Raw genomic sequence first — 16,517 nt, 5'->3', positions numbered from 1 at the left:
CACATGAAAAAGTGCTCAACATCGCTCGGCATCAGGGAAATCCAAATCAAAACCTCAATGAGATACCACCTCACACCCGTCAGAATGGCTAAAATTAACAAGTCAGGGAACGACAGATGTTGGCGGGGATGTGGAGAAAGGGGAACCCTCCTACACTGTTGGTGGGAATGCAAGCTGGTGCAACCACTCTGGAAAACAGTATGGAGGTTCCTCAAACAGTTGAAATTAGAGCTACCATTCGATCCAGCAATTGCACTACTGGGTATTTATCACAAAGATACAAATGTAGGGACCCGAAGGGGTACATGCACCCCAATGTTTATAGCAGCAACGTCCACAATAGCTAAACTGTGGAAAGAGCCAAGATGTCCATCGACAGATGAATGGATAAAGAAGATGTGGTATATATACACAATGGAATATTATGCAGCCATCAAAAGGAATGAGATCTTGCCATTTGCAATGACGTGGATGGAACTGGAGGGTCCTATGGTGAGTGAAATAAGTCAATCAGAGAAAGACATGTATCATATGACCTCACTGATATGAGGAATTCTTAATCTCAGGAAACAAACTGAGTGTTACTGGAGTGGTTGGGGGTGGGAGGGATGGGGCAGTTGGGTGATAGACATTGGGGAGGGTATGTGCTACGGTGAGTGCTGTGAATTGTGCAAGACTGTTGAATCACAGATCTGTACTTCTGAAACAAATAACGCAACATATTTTAAGAAAAAAGGAAAAGAAGAAGATAACAGGAGAGGAAGAAAAGGGGAGTATGTCAGAGGGGGAGACGAACCATGAGAGATGATGGACTCTGAAAAACTGAGGGTTCTAGAGGGTAGGGGGGTGGGGGGATGGGTTAGCCTGGTGATGGGTATTGAGGAGGGCACGTTTTGCATGGTGCACTGGGTGTTATGAACAAACAATGAATCATGGAACACTGCATCAAAAACTAATGATGTAATATATGGTGATTAACATAACAATAAAAAAATAAAAAAAAATAAAATCCACTAGTGGCTGCCTAGGGCTGGAGGAAAATGGTAGTGACTGCTAATGGGTACAAACCATTGAATTGTATGGTAAGTGAATTATAGCTCAATAAAGCTGTTCTTTTTAAAGAAAAAACCCTGATTGATGGAAAAAGATTTATATATAAATTATAAGCGTAAGAAGGCTGAAATGGTTATATTAATATCAGATAAAACAGGCTTCAAGACAAAGAATACTCCCAAAGACAAAGAGGAACACTTCATTAGGAAGACAGAACAGCTGTAAACATGTATGTGCTTAATAACAGAGCTTCAAAATATAATAAGCAAATGTTAAGAGAATTAAAGGGAGAAACAAACCAATCCACACTCTTAGATGGAGATTTTAACATTTTTCATAAAGTGATAGAATCAGACAAGTAAATTTTTAAAAAATCAGTATTAGCAACTGATAGAACTAGATAAAAAAATCAGTAATGACATGAGTCATCTGAAAATGCTATCAGCCATCCTGACTTAACAAGTGTACAATAAACATTCTGTCCAAGGGCACAAAGAACATTCACCAAGAAAGACCACATACTGGGCTATACAGTAAGTCCCAGTAAATTTATTTATTTATTTATTTATTTATTTATTTATTTATTTATTTATTTATTTATTTATTTAAAAAGATTTTATTTATTTATTTGAGAGAGAGAATGAGAGCCAGACAGCACGAGAGGGAAGAGGGTCAGAGGGAGAAGCAGACTCCCTGCTGAGCAGGGAGCCCGATGCGGGCCTCGATCCCGGGACTCCGGGATCATGACCTGAGCCGAACGCAGTCGCTTAACCAACTGAGCCCCCCAGGCGCCCAGTCCCAGTAAATTTAAAAAGACTAAAATTATGTAGACTGTTCTCTGACAAAATGAAAGTAAATTAGAAGTTACTAACAGAACATATCTAGAAACCAAAACACTTGAAAATTAAATGAGACGGTTCTAAATAATCCTTGGATGAAGGAAGAAATCACAAGAGAAATTAGAAAATATTTCTAGGTAAATAATGATGAAAACAAATGTATAAAATTTGTGAACTGTAGTTAAAGCAGTGCTTAAAAATATTTACTGCTTTAGATGGTTAATTAATTTAAATTAGAAGACAGATCTAAACTCAATAATCTAAGCACTTACATTAAGAAGCTAAAAAATAAAGGGTAAATTCAAAGTAGAAGAAATAATAAAAATGTAGAAATCTGTAATACAGAAAACAGAGAGCAGATAAAATTAACAAATTCATCTTTGTAAACAGAAACAAAACCCTTGACTAAATTTTTTAAAAAAATTTTATATATTTGAGAGAGAGAGCACGAGGGAGAGAGAGAGAGCAAGGAAGGACAAGCAGGAAGGCAGAAGGGCAGAGGGAGATCCCAGGACCCTGGGATCATGACCTGAAGCCAAAGGTAGACACTTAACCAACTGAGCCACCGAGGTACCCCACCCTTGGCCAAACTGACCAAGACAAAAGAATATATATATATATATATATATATATATATATATATATATATAAAATAAAACAGAGAGAGAGGGGACACAAATCATCATTATCAGTAATAAAGGAAAGGCTATCATTACAGATCCTACAGATGTTAAAAAGACAGTAAGAGAATATTAGTAACAATTTTATGTTGACAAATTCGATGAAATGGACAAATTATAAAACACAACTTATATAAAGCAACACAAAATGAGATAGAAAATGAGTTGCCTTATAATTATTAAAGAGAGTGAATTCATTATCACAAAACTTCCAGGGCCAGATAATTTTACTGGTGAACTTTATCAAACATTTAAGAAAGAATAATTCCAATCTTACAATAATTTTTTAGAAAATAGAGGAGAGGGCAGTTTTCAACTCATTTAGGGTATGCAACATTAACTTAATATCAAAACCAAAGATGCTACTATAAAAGTAAAAACAAATCTCCCTCATGAGCAAATCATAAAAACTTATAAAATACTAGCAAACTAAATCCAAGAATATATGATAATTTATCATGATTAAATGAGGTTTACCCCCAATATGCAATGTTTGTTTAACATTTGGAAACGAATCAATGTAATTCATACTATTATGTGAGTAAAAAATAACATATGATCATCTCAATAGATGCAGAAAAAGCATTTAACAAAAAAAATTCAACAACATCAGAAAACTCAGCCAACTGGGAACAGAAGTAAACTCCTTAACTTGATAAAGGACATCTATGAAAAACAAAAGACTCACATCATACTCAATTGTGAAATACAGAAGGCTCTCCAAGGATCAGGAATAAGGCAAAAGTGCCCACTCTCACCATTTATCTTCTGTACTGTACTGCAAATCCTAGCTATTGCAACAAAGCAAAAAGGACCAGCATAAAGGTCAGAGAAGGAAAACTGTCTCCATATGACTGTTTATGTAGAAAATTACCAGGAAAATACAAAACTACTAGAACTGTTAAGTAAATTTAGCAAAATCACAGGATCCAAGCTATATATATATAAAAATAAATGGTATTTCACAAACAAGCAGCAATCATGGAACATGGAGCCACAAAAACTGTTCAATTTACAATGTTATAAAACAAAATACTTAGGAATAAATTTAATAAAAAATATGCAAAACTTGTATACTAAAACTACTTCTGAGAGTGATGAAAAAGATCTAAAGAATAGATATAAAACATGGAATGATTTCAAAGTTATACTAAGTGAAAGAGGACTTACACAAAAGTGTGTATTTGTACAACTGCAATATTATATTATATATTATATTTATTATATTATATTATATTAGGTTCTGGAAGAAGCATTCAATAATCTATGGTGAAAAAGGGAGGAAAGTGATTGCCTTAGGGGAGAAGACTGACAGGGAAAGGGTAATGTTGATGATGGTTATGTTTATCTTCATAAAAGCTGGGTAACAGGTATATGTATTGTCAATTCACGGAAAACACGTATCTGTATTTTACATCAAAAGAGATGGCTAAGAAAATACTGAACTCTATAGTTAATGATATACATGCTTAAGTATTTTGAGGGAAATATACCAATGCATGTAATTTAATTTGAAATGTGTCATAAGATAGTTTGATAAATGAATAAATGGATCGATACACGAAGAAATAAGCAAAGTAAAATGTTGACAGTGGAATCTAGTTGATGGGTATACTGGTATTCACTAAGAATTTCTTTCAAATTTGCTCTAAGTTTGAAAATTTCATAATAAAATGGTAGGGAAAAACTAAAAGACAAAAGTCTTCACAGAGAACTCTCAAGATCAGTGAAATAATTGTAAGTCCCATGGTTAAGAAAAATATCATTGTAGTATAGTACATTTTCAGTAATTTTATGACCTCACTTATAAATTACTACTTTTGAAATAACATTGAGTATATACATCAACTGAAATTAAAACTGCATGTTTACCCTTCACACGTTAGCATTCACCGAATTTTTTTATTATGCAGAGCAAAGAATCATGTTTTTTCCCCCAGACAGCTAGACTCCTATTTTTGGTTACAAAGTAGGAAGAATTATCATCATAACTGAGTAAGAAGCATGCTGGTGGAAAGAATACCAGACTGGCTATCAGAGATTTGGGTCTGAAGCTCAACTTCTACTATTAAAGGACGCTTAGATGAACTCCTTTCTTTCCTATAAAATAAGAATGATATATTGATCCCTAGCTACTTGACTGGGGTGTTGTGAGAATGAAATGAGGATGGCATAAAAGAAGCTGTAAAAGTTCACTTCAAATACAGGTTACCAGAATTAAATCTAAGTTCTGATATTGGCAGAAGAGTCAGCTTTTAGAAAAGACGAACGATGAAATCAATCTGAGGAAACGGAGAAGTTGAAGAGCTCAGTGACACATTATCAATGATGTTAAAGAATGTATAGGCCAGCATTCTTATCCCAGTTCTATTCCTACCCACTTCTGTGGCCCAAGTGAAGTGTCTAGGGTTTTCTGGCACACAAAATCCTTACAGCCTTAACTCATTTACTGCCCTAAGATAAACTTTTTGTTTATCTAGCATTGTTGTTAGTGTTGTAACTATGATAATAGTTCAGAATTATTAAAAACCCTCTGAACTATAATTCTACCATTAGCATTTTCTACTCCACACCCCCACCTCATTTGGAGAAAAAAATTTTGAATATTAAAATTTAATTACAAATATCTAGGTCAAACTGACATTTGACTAATAGCTTCTTTGGCCTGTACCACAGTATCTCTACCCTATAACCAAGTAGGGGCTAAATAATAATCCACTGCATTCTCAGAAGTGTGGTGCTGAAGAAAACAACTGTTATTGTAGATCACAGTCAAGAATGCTACAGCAAAGTTTGGAGACCCAAATAGCAATAAAATCTAGGCATTGTAGTCCATCCACATAATTCAAAGATTCTAAAAGCCAGTGTACCAGTAGCAGGGGTAAAAAAAAGAGTATCTCAGGAAAGTAGAGATTAATCTGGTGAGGGTCTGCTATAAACAGAAATTAAAGCAGGAACTATGTAAGTTAACCTGTCATTCAGCTTTAAGTTGTAGAAGTGGTTTTGATCATTAAACAACTGAAGATAGTAGAGGCCCAAAGTAACTCACGTATCCTCTATATTTATAAACGCTGAGTCAGAAGAGTTCTGAGTTTACTCAAGGCCAAAAGGTAGATGGGTGGAAATAATGTGACGTACAGCAAAATAAAGGAATTATATAGTAAATATTTGAAGGACAATAATGAAAATGAGTGAAAAAAGTATGTTATTTTTTTCTACTACTACTATTATAAAACAGAATCTTATTTCTGTTAAAGGAAAAAATATACATACACAACAGAATGTTAACTATAAATTGTCTCAGGTTGGTTAGCTAAAATGCTATTTTTATTTTACATTTCCTCAACTTTTTTTTTTCAACAGACACTTCTTAGAAATATAGGAAAAATAGTTACTTCAGTGAGAAGCTGTAAAATTTGATCATCTAATTTCTGAAGTTTCACGTCATTATGAAAATTGTTTTCATGATTAACTTTCTCCGGCTCAGAAGATGGACATATAGATATAAATGATGTCAAACCAGTATCTGTTGGTGATGCAAACTGATCCAAGGGGGCTATCTCATCGATGGGTGGTGTTACGACTGGCATACTATCAATTATCTGTGATACAGAGAAACAAACCAAGATCTTTTAAATTTACATTAATTAAAATTTGAAGGTATTTTTTATATTAGAAAAAAACAATACCATACCTCATCTTCACTTATATTTAGGGGAGAATCTGAAGAAACTAAGTGATCCAAAAGACCTTCTATGCACTGTAGGCGTGATGAATTTATTTCTGACAAATTTACTGGCTCACCAAATATGTTCTTGCAGTCCAGGATTCTAAGCTGTGGCAATGTCTGGAGCATAACTGCTCTGTACCCTTGGAAACAAATCATTCAAAATAAAAAGTCAGGCATTAAAAAGTTAATTATTTCTCAAATACACTAAATTTATCACCTACCAGATATATCACCTGAATGATAAAATTAGTATTGGAATGCAACTAATAAACTTGTAATAAAAGCTACTTAGTCCTTCTCTAGTATGTAATCATTAAGTATAAAACAAACAAAATACTCCCCACCACCCCTCCCACATAATCCTCCTGGTGAAGATCAGAAAGTTAAAAATCATTATTGCTGGATTTCGCTTTTGTAAAACTGCTTTAAAGTTATAAATGCATGATACCAGTAAGCTTATTCTGAACAGAAAGCCAAACGTGTCTTTTATTTGTAATATAATTAGTATAAATATAAATCAGGATAATGTGGGTAACCACCAGAAATTCAGAATTTTACTAACGAGGCCTTAAGTATTAGTATATTAAACTTCCCCATCTTTCTCCCTTAAATTAGATATAACTAAGATTAAGATAGGCAATCTATCAACTATTCAAGAATATGTTTATTTTCCCTAAGTACAATTAAATATGAGAAATCTGACAAGTTAACACTAATTTGGGGTTTAGGCTAAAAGAAACAGTTTAACTTTGCTTAACTATAATGTTAAGACCAAGTATTTCTAACAAAGGCCAATGAAGTGGTTGGAAGAACTCCAAAAGAAAGAAATCTGGCAAATCAATATATGAAATTTTGAGAGGAGAAAGGTTACTTTAGTAGTAAGTATCCCTTCAATTCTGGGGGGGGGGCAACCGTGTTGAAATACCTAATCAAAGTGAAAAACAAAGGTTCAAACTAGGAACCAGAGATTCTTAGGGCAAATTGTCAGGGAAAAAATCCAACTTGGGTGAGTAAGGAAAAGAAGAAAAAAGTTGTTTTAGAAATAAGGCTATTTCCCCCAAAAACAGGGTTTCCCCAGAAAACTGAAGTCTGTCCTGATTCTAAGGACAGTCTAATACAGGTAGACTCTATATTATATGGCATTAGGAAAATAGTTCATCTCACATCTATTATATTCTTCTGTGAAATAAAATTATCACAACAGGTTTCCATTCTGGGAAAAGCCTTCATACAGTTGTGTATTAATGACAGAATGGAGCCAACTCTGTAGCCACCTTCTACCCAAGCTGATCTTTTGAATATATATTCATATTTTACATTTGTATCTTATTGCTTGGTTAAGCCATTTGAAATAAGTGATAATAATAAGAAATAGTAGTCTGGTCTGCTTTGTATTTACCAACTTCAGTGATTCTGAATTAGATCAAATGGCATTTCAGCAGCATCTTCAATATATCATATTAAGTTTTCTTCCTTACAAAAATGATTTATTTATTAATACATTCACAAACAAAATTAAAAATATACACAGGAAAAAATTTTCCTAATATTTCCTGATTCCCAGCTACTTTTTCCACCCTTTCTGCCATTTCCTGACCCTTACCTACTTAATACTGGAGTTAGCCATTGTTATCAGTTTTTGGTACAGCCTTCTGGATATTTTATATATATAATCAGCAAATACACACACATATTTTACCCTTTGCACACAAATGGTAACCTATTATATGCAATGTTTTCAAACTTGCTTGCTTTTTTTCTATTAACAGTGTATCTTGGAGATAATTATGTATCAGTAGCTAAAGACTCTATATTCTTTTTTTTATGGCTGAATATTATTATACTGTTTAAGAATAGATCATAACATAATTTTGAGGCATTCACTTATCAAATATAAAACTGTCTAAATAGAATCATTTATCTGTTCATCCTGTGCTCTCTTAACCGCAATTTGTCTTAATAAAATTCCTTATTTGCAATTATGTTTTTTCAAATATATAATAAAAAGTTGCAAAGCTTAAGACAAATAAAAGGGTCATAAACACCAGTTACAGAAAACAAAGGAGCTCTGAATATTAACTGTTGCAAAAAGTATTAATTGCTCATACCTGGTACACGACAGACAGGGTTATCTTCTCCATTTTTTTCCAAAATAAGATTAGTCAAGAAGTTCAATCCTACCACACACTGAAGTAAGTGATGAATACTATCTATACAATTACTATGTAGGTCAATATATCTAAGTTTATGTTTAATTCCATGAAGGGGAATCAAACCTGCAATAAGGAAAAAAAAAACTCTCGATGCCACTGAAGTCATTTTTCCAACAGCTAATTAAAATTAATTTTTATATAGATTAGATTTTGAGGCAAAGAAGCAGCATTAATAAGAAGTCTCCGCAAACAGCTACATCTAATAAACAGTATGCGTAAAGACATTTGTTGTTTTGAAGAAACACAGGGTTAGCATCCCTTTTGAGGCCCTAGCCCAGAGGTTCCTGGTCTCTGGTTCTCTTCAAACAGAACATATGGGCCTCCCCAGGTCAATGCATGTACTTCTAGGAGAATCATAAAGCAATGGCTTCAGGCTCTCAATCAACACATTATTTTTGATTAGCAGACATAAGCAAACCCTGTAGTACCCTTCAATTTTATTGGTTTGAGCATAAAATACAAATAGCACCCATTTGATTTAGTTCCCTGGTAATAATTCTTACACGAGTTTATCTAGAGTATGGTAATGCTAACAACTAGATTGGCAGCAGAGGTTACTGGTGCCTGGTACCACGTCTCCTTGACCAGCCTCTGACTTCAGCTGCAGCTGTGGTGGATGGGGCCATGCATGCTGAGAGTTTGCCCCACTGGAGCACTTCATGCTTCTCTTTTCTTCCCTCAGAACTCTCTTTAAAATGGAGTTTCTGAGCAAAGGTACAGCCTGGAAATGGCCTTTGATGTGCCGAATCTACAATTCCAACCATGAAATCCACCCCCGAACTGAGACTTACACATATACATACACACATGTCTAACAGGGTTCTCAAATTTAAGAGAATCCTTACTTCTCATCCCCTCATCTCTAAACCTGTTTCTTCCCATCTTTCCCACATCAGGAACCAGTCCCATCATCCACCTGTTTTTACAGAAAAACTCACAGTTAATTTATCTTTGATTCCTTTTTTCTTCCTTATCTCAATCCATCAGCATGTCCTATGAACTTTACCTGCAAAATATATCCATTTGCTCCTCTACACTATTTCTACCCTAGTCCAAGTCTCCATCATCTCTCACCTAGACCACTGAAATAGCTTCCTATCTGGTCACCTGACTTCCACTCCTATCCTCCTAAAATCCATTCTTCACTCACTCAGCAACCAAAGTGATCCTTTAAAAACACATACATCACTTGTTTAAAGCCCTCCTACGGCTTCCTATTGCACCTAGAATAATATGCAAACTTTTTTTACCCTGGGTATGAAGCTGTGATCTGGCCTTTGCCTACCTTCTCATCTCTTTTCTTAGCACACCAACCTCTCATTTGCTATGCTCTAGCCATATTACCCTTCTTTCTGTTCCTTTATTATGACAAGGTTGAAGGTGCCTTAGTGTCTTTGCATGCACTTATCATATATACTGCTTTTATTTATTGAACTCATAATTATCTATTAAAACTTACAGGGCTGCCTATTATATTTTCTTCATATTTATTACAATCTGATATGAAGTCACTAAAATGCACCCTTTTAGGTGTACAGTTCAACGTATGTAAACAAGCATATACAGTTGTGTAACCACTACTATAACTGTGATACAGAACATTCTATCACTCCGATCAATGGGTCCCATCTTCAACCCTTGGCAACTAATGATCTAATTTCTGCCACTATAACTTGCCTTGGTCAGAATGTCATATAAATGAAATCATATAGTGCATCTTTCTGTGTCTCACTTCCTGCACTTAGCCTAATTCTTTTTAGAGCTGCCCATGTTGCTGCATATATCAATTGTTCATTCCTTTTTATTGCCAAGCAATATTCCACCATGTGGATGAATCACAATTTATTTGTTTACTAGGTGATATATGGATGGCTTCCAGTTTTGGAAGATTATAAAGAATCATATAAACATCATTATATAAAAAGCTATATGATCATATAAACTTTCACATACAGGTTTTTGAACAGACATGGTTTCATTTCTCTTAGGTAAATACCTAGGAGAGGGACTGCATAATTATATGGTAAATGTATGTTTAACATTTTAGAAACCTTCAAACTGTTTTCCAAAGTAGTTGTTCCATTTTCAATTCTCCTCACAATGTGTGCTAGTTCTAGCTGCTCCATAATCTCACCAGTATTGTAAGTTTTAAAACTATCTATTCTAGTAGGTATGAAGTAGATCTCATTACAGTTTTAATTTGTATTTCCTGAATCACTAAAGATGCCAAACATTTTTTTTTCATGTACTAATCTGCCACTTAGATTTCCTCCTGGGAAGGGGTCTGCTCAAATCTTTGTTTATTTTTGAGGGGTTGACATGATCTTATTTTTTGCTTTTCTTCCCCACTACAATGTAAGCCCTATGATAAGAACCTTATCTACTTGTTGTTTTTTTTATCACTACAGAATAGTATTTGATACAGTGATCTTTAATAAATATTTGTTGAGTAAATGAATGAGCAATCTTATCCAAGATTCACATTTTTCAGATAAGGCAACTGCATCCAAACAATAATATTCTTTGCTCAACATCACACAGCAGTGACAGAACTAGGGTTAATACTCAATTCCAATACTTTCACAACTTTGGGGGAGAAAGTTTTAAAAAATTAAAATATTCTTGCTATTCCAGCTTACAGCAGGGAGTAGATTGCTTTAATTTTTTGTATATGAAATACCTGGTATAGGTAGTATTTTTCTAGTATGGGAGAAATATAAACACATGAATAAGATTTTCAAAAATTGACAGGATTATGATGATAATTAGAAGAATTCTGCCAGTTCTAAGAGATAATTCTAAGAATCATGAAACTTTGTTCATTTTATCAGTGTATCACTTTAATCAATTAAAAAATAGGTGGAAATGTTTAACCTTCTTAGACCTGCTAAGAGTCAAAAAGAAAAGAAAATTATTTGATCTTCAATTTACAATATAGCCTTTGGAATGCAGTATGGTCCAATATGCTATATGATCCAATATTGTAGAACTAATCACCTGTGGCTTTGTAAATTTAAGCTAAAATTAAATTACAAATTCAGTTCCTCACTGCACAAGCCACATTTCAAGTGCTCAAAAGACACATCTGGCTATTCGTTGCCATGTCAGACAGCATAGATATTTAATATTTTCATCACTGTAAAAAAAGTTCTATTGGAACTATTCTTTATATAATAGCATATCGATCAATTATTTAAGATTAAAACATTATTCTCCTGAAGTAAGACCCTCCTATCCAAGTTTTTTCGGTTACTGATCACCTATTTGTATTCCTATTTTTTATTTATTTATTTGCTTTGGCACCAACAAAAAAAGAATTATGTCTGAAGCAGACTCTCTAGATGGTATTTTTGGTCAAAAACAGGATTATTCAGTTTTCAGCATGCTGAGCTTAGCCTAACTCATCATATGTGGCAAACATTCAGCATTATAGAAAACATAAGATTATCTACTTACCACTAAGATCATTTATGTGGTTATAAGATAAATTCAGTCTAGTCAGATTAGTTAGTGCTTCAAGTCCTAAAATAAAATAAGATAAAATAAAGCTATATAGTATTACAATACTATTTCAGACAGTTTTGAAGCAAATCTATAGTCCAATAATAGGGAAATCAATTTTATAGGTATTTTGCAAAATACCTAAAAATTGTTAACTTTTCTAGAAGAAAACTTTTATGTAGTAAATTTTAAGGTCAGTTTTCAGAAGTATATGATAATATTTATTCCATTCTTTTGGGAAGAAAAGTGGACTTAAATAATCTTCCTTATGCAAAGTATCACATGAAAATCACTTACAAACCTTCTATTCTTGTGATCAAATTGCAGGACAAATTTAAAGTACATAGTTTTGTCAGTGTGTTTAGCCCTTCAATTCGATTTATTTGATTAGATGACAGATCTAAGTGTTGTAAATTCCAAACATGATCAATGGCTTCAATTTTTGAGATGTTATTGCAATGAAGATTGATGGCATGAAGGGATGAATCTAAAGATAACTCTGATATGCTACAAGAGAAAATATATATTATCAAAAGCAAGTAAGAAACAGATTTAAAAATTATGACCAAATATAATTAAAATCAACCAAACAGGATGTAGATGAAAAGTATGTGCTCTACTCATTCTATAATGAAATCCTTCCTACCTGTGGTAGTCTTTTAACATCTCATAAGGGACAGTGCTCCTTACCACTAATTGGTATTTTGGACCATACAGATAAACAGGAAACCCACTCAATAGAGGGAAGTGACCCTGGGCATTTCTACCTTCTATAAGCAACCAAGTCATCAGCATATAATGAAAGCTGTAATTGTAAAGGCCCTGAAATCATAATATCCCAGGTCAAATCTGCATTCTAGTATTTTTTTTTTTTTTGCTAAATTACTTGAATAAATGAGTTAACCTCTCTAAGCCCCTATTTTCTCATTTCATTTATCTAACAACAATTCTAAGCAATAGGTATCATAAGGATACTGAAGTTTGCAGAAATTAACTTGTCCAAGTTCTTGCAGTTATTACCTGAGGCAGTATAAATCCAGATCTGGCACTGTAGCTTGTAATCTTTCTTTACTGTCTGCAACAGCTATTTAACCCAGAATGTAGCTGATTTCAAAGAAACAACCAGTTATTACTATTTCTAGTGAAAAAATCCATCCTCCCTTATATACATCTGGAATGCACCTCCCCTAAATAGAACTCATCTCCTCATTCTCTCAAGTACAGCCATTTATAACCAGAACCTCTCCTAAAGATGGTCGTTCCAGGAATAAAAACTACAGTGCACAAAGTTCAGAAGTGCTGGAAGGAGGGAAAATTGGGAATAGGGACACACAATGTCAGGAGCATCTGTTCAATGTTCTGTAGCAGCTACCGCAGAGGAAACTTAACTCTGGCAGCAGAGAAGTGAGAAGTTTAGTAGTCAGGGAGTAAAAAGAAAATAAAGAATTCTGGTTCTTTCAAATCAGCATCAAGAATCTAAAATTCAAAATTAAAAATCAAAAACACTTTAAATATGCCATAAAGTCATTCAGCTCCTCCCTTAAATTTCAGAATGAAGCACGTAATAACATGTCGCAGAAAAAGATAAAGCATTTGTAAATTTGAAACTACCAATTTCTAAATGTGACTGTTGAAATGTTTTCCAATTACCTTGCTACTGTCATTTACTGAGCTATCCTTGTGCTGTTAACACATGCTCTTAATGACAGTCATTTATTTTCTGACACATTTCAGTTTCTGGAAATTAGTACTGTGCAGATAATGTGGTACAGTAGAAAAAGGAGAAAGTGAAATTAGACAGAAATAGGTTTGAATTTGAACTTAACTGCTCACCAGCTGGGAGAATTTGGGAACACTATTTAGATCCTCTGAGTCTCAGATCTGTCATTGTAAAATTACTACCTTGCAGAATTATTGTGAGGGCTAGTGATAACATATGTAATATTTACACATAGATGGCATTCAGTAAATGGCATCTATTATTAAATATAAATGTAAATATTCCTTTAAAAACCATCTCCCTGGGGTCTTTGGGCAAATTCGAGATCATGATCCAGAACAAGATGGTTTAATTATCAGCAGCAAGGTTCCCCATAGAGCAGGGCATGCCACAAAGGAACAGAGAGAAGCCCACTATGGAACTGCCTGTAGGTCAGTATGGCTAATCACAGAGGGTAAATGGAGAAATGGTAAGAGGTTAATTCCGAAAAGGTAGGCAGGGACCAGTCAGTAAAGCGGGATGAAAAACCTAGTACGTCATGCATAAATTTGGGCTGCATGAAAGAGGGAAATGGTTAGCTAAATATGATGTTTAGTAGTCGCAAGAAGTTTACGGATATATGTATCATAGTGCTCTGCAAAGGAGAAATTAGAAGGGAGGCAAAGAGAATTGAGGAAAACCTAATGAAGAGCAGTAAACCTTCGCTCCACGGTTGCCGGACATACCACAGCGCCACTTTTTGTCAAGGTTACAGAAAGAGCAGAATAGACAAGATAGAACCCGAGAAGACCAACAATTACAGAGCAAGCAAAGGAAGAATAATCAGTAAAGAAAGAAGAATCAGTAAAGAGGGAGGATGGCCAAAGACTGGTAGAGAATGAGATCGTAGGGCAGTTTCCAGGCTACTCAGGAGTCCAAGGAGGAAAGGAATGAGGACTCGCTGGACCTGGCACTTCAGCAGAGCAGTTCTGGCGCGGTAAGGCGGGGGGAAGCCAGACAGCGTTTGTGCGCCGTCTGGGTAAGGCTGGGCCCGCCTCCGCTCCGAGGCAGCCTGTTATTCACGGCTCACGCCAGGGGATGCCCAGGCCGCTCCTGGCTGCGGAGCACCCTTTACCTCCGCAGGCCTTTGTCCATGAAGCACAAATCCCCGCAGATGCTGTCGCCGTCTTCATTTTCGACTTCCGCCTCCACCGGCGCCTCCATAGTACTGGCGACGGGGACCGTGGTCTTAACCGGCGCCCAGAGCTGGGTGGGAGAGCCCGGAACACGCTTTCTGGGTGAGCGGAAGTCCAGTCCGAGGGGGCGGGGGGGAAGGCCCCCCGCCCCGCTCCAACCGACAGCCGGGCACTTTCGCGCCTTGACGAGTGCCGTAAAGCGGGAAGCTTGATTTTTCTTCCCCAAGGGCTTCCCTCCCTTTTACGGTATCCACGGCGCGATTCTTGGGACTTGCCGTAAAGGGAAACAACATCCCGTGTGTGTGGTTGTTGGGTAAAGAATGGGTCTTCCTGTGACCCTCTCCTGTATGATTTTTGCGTTGTAGGCGACTGACTTCTGAAGGCGATTTAACAGCAGTTTGTCTTTACAAAACTATAGTCATACATACCTGTAAATTATTCCCCCACCGGCCATTGCACCTACTGTTGATTTAGTAAACATTTATGGGATGCCTTACATATGTCAAGCACTTCCCTGTGACATGAGGAATAAATTGAAGCCAATTCTCGTTCTCTGGAAGCATTCACAGTTCAGTAGAAGAAACAAAGAATTGCCGTGCAACAGGGCGAGTGCTAGAAATAGCACAGGAGCATTTAAGTCAACTGTATAGTGATGTGGGTAGTGGGACAGTTTTCTAAAAGGTTATTGGTGACTGAGCAGACCCTTGCTAGGTCAAGGGGAATTCTGGGAGTGAATGGCATTCCAGGTAGGAAAACAATACCGGCAAGGGTGGAAGAAAACTGGTTAGATTGCTCTCTAACTCATGGGAATATTTAGGGGCACCTGACCGGCTCAGTGGGTAGAGCATCTGACCCTTGATCTTAGGGTTGTGAATTCAAGCCCCACCTTAGGCATGGAGCCTACCTTTAAAAAAATTAAAAATGGAAAAAAAGGTATGTCAACTTTGAACCTGTCACTATCTTGAGCTAAAATCTTTGGTGGTCCCTGTTAGCAGTCAAATAAAGGCCTAACTTTTTGCTCTAATATTGAAGATATTTCCAGACTTTAAATGTCATTAGTCTCCTATTGTTTAACTATACCTTTCACATTCTAAAATTTGTAGCCACAATTCACTGTTTCCTGTAACCATGTGCTTTGCCATATGTCTGCAGCTCCTTCCAATAAGAAGTGGAGGTAGAATCTCCTCAGTGGCTTCTTGATTCTGGGCTTGCTTGTGCCTTTTTTTTGCCAATAGAATTCATTTAATTCTAGTGCTGGGCCTCAAGACATCTTGCATGCTTCTGCTCCCTCTCTTGGAAAACTGGCTGACCTGCCATTTAAACAAGGCCAGACTAGCCAACTGGAGGAGGAGCTACTACATGGAGCAAAAACAAGTCACTCTAGCAAAGGAAGCACAGATACATACACGAGCTCAGAAGTGCTTAGCTGAACCCACCCCAAACTGCAAAATAACAGAAATGTGAGCTAAATAAAGTGTTTTGTGTTAAGCCAGTAAATTCTGGAGAAAATGTGTTATATAGGATAAGATGATTGATAATAGTCACTGATCTGTGACTGAATATCCATTAAAATAGAGATTTTCAATGGGGATAAGTATTATAGTCT

At 35.7% G+C, this 16,517-nt stretch overlaps 1 protein-coding gene across 4 annotated transcripts in view; it reads right to left on the bottom strand.

Moving 5' to 3' along the window:
* The window catches only part of LRRCC1 (leucine rich repeat and coiled-coil centrosomal protein 1), a 48,459-nt gene extending 33,366 nt beyond the window's left edge, over positions 1-15,093 (bottom strand). For 3 of the 4 annotated variants that reach the window (XM_025870783.2, XM_025870782.2, XM_073892929.1), the window contains exons 1-6: positions 14,851-15,093; positions 12,318-12,523; positions 11,972-12,037; positions 8,411-8,578; positions 6,267-6,442; positions 5,968-6,174 (exon numbers count right to left, since the gene is read on the bottom strand). In XM_025870783.2, coding sequence (XP_025726568.1) covers positions 5,968-6,174; positions 6,267-6,442; positions 8,411-8,578; positions 11,972-12,037; positions 12,318-12,523; positions 14,851-14,939 — 912 coding nt within the window. In that variant the 5' untranslated portion in view covers positions 14,940-15,093. The remainder of the gene's footprint in view (positions 1-5,967; positions 6,175-6,266; positions 6,443-8,410; positions 8,579-11,971; positions 12,038-12,317; positions 12,524-14,850) is intronic. The other variant, XM_025870785.2, reaches the window with a different exon arrangement.
* Positions 15,094-16,517: the final 1,424 nt, after the last annotated feature.

Source organism: Callorhinus ursinus, unplaced genomic scaffold, assembly GCF_003265705.2.
Source record: "Callorhinus ursinus isolate GAN/ISIS: 27379988/994484 unplaced genomic scaffold, GSC_fseal_2.0 scaffold5, whole genome shotgun sequence".
NCBI classification, from domain to species: Eukaryota; Metazoa; Chordata; class Mammalia; order Carnivora; family Otariidae; genus Callorhinus; species Callorhinus ursinus.
Note: the sequence above shows the minus strand (reverse complement) of the source record. Positions and strands in the feature narration are given on the sequence as shown.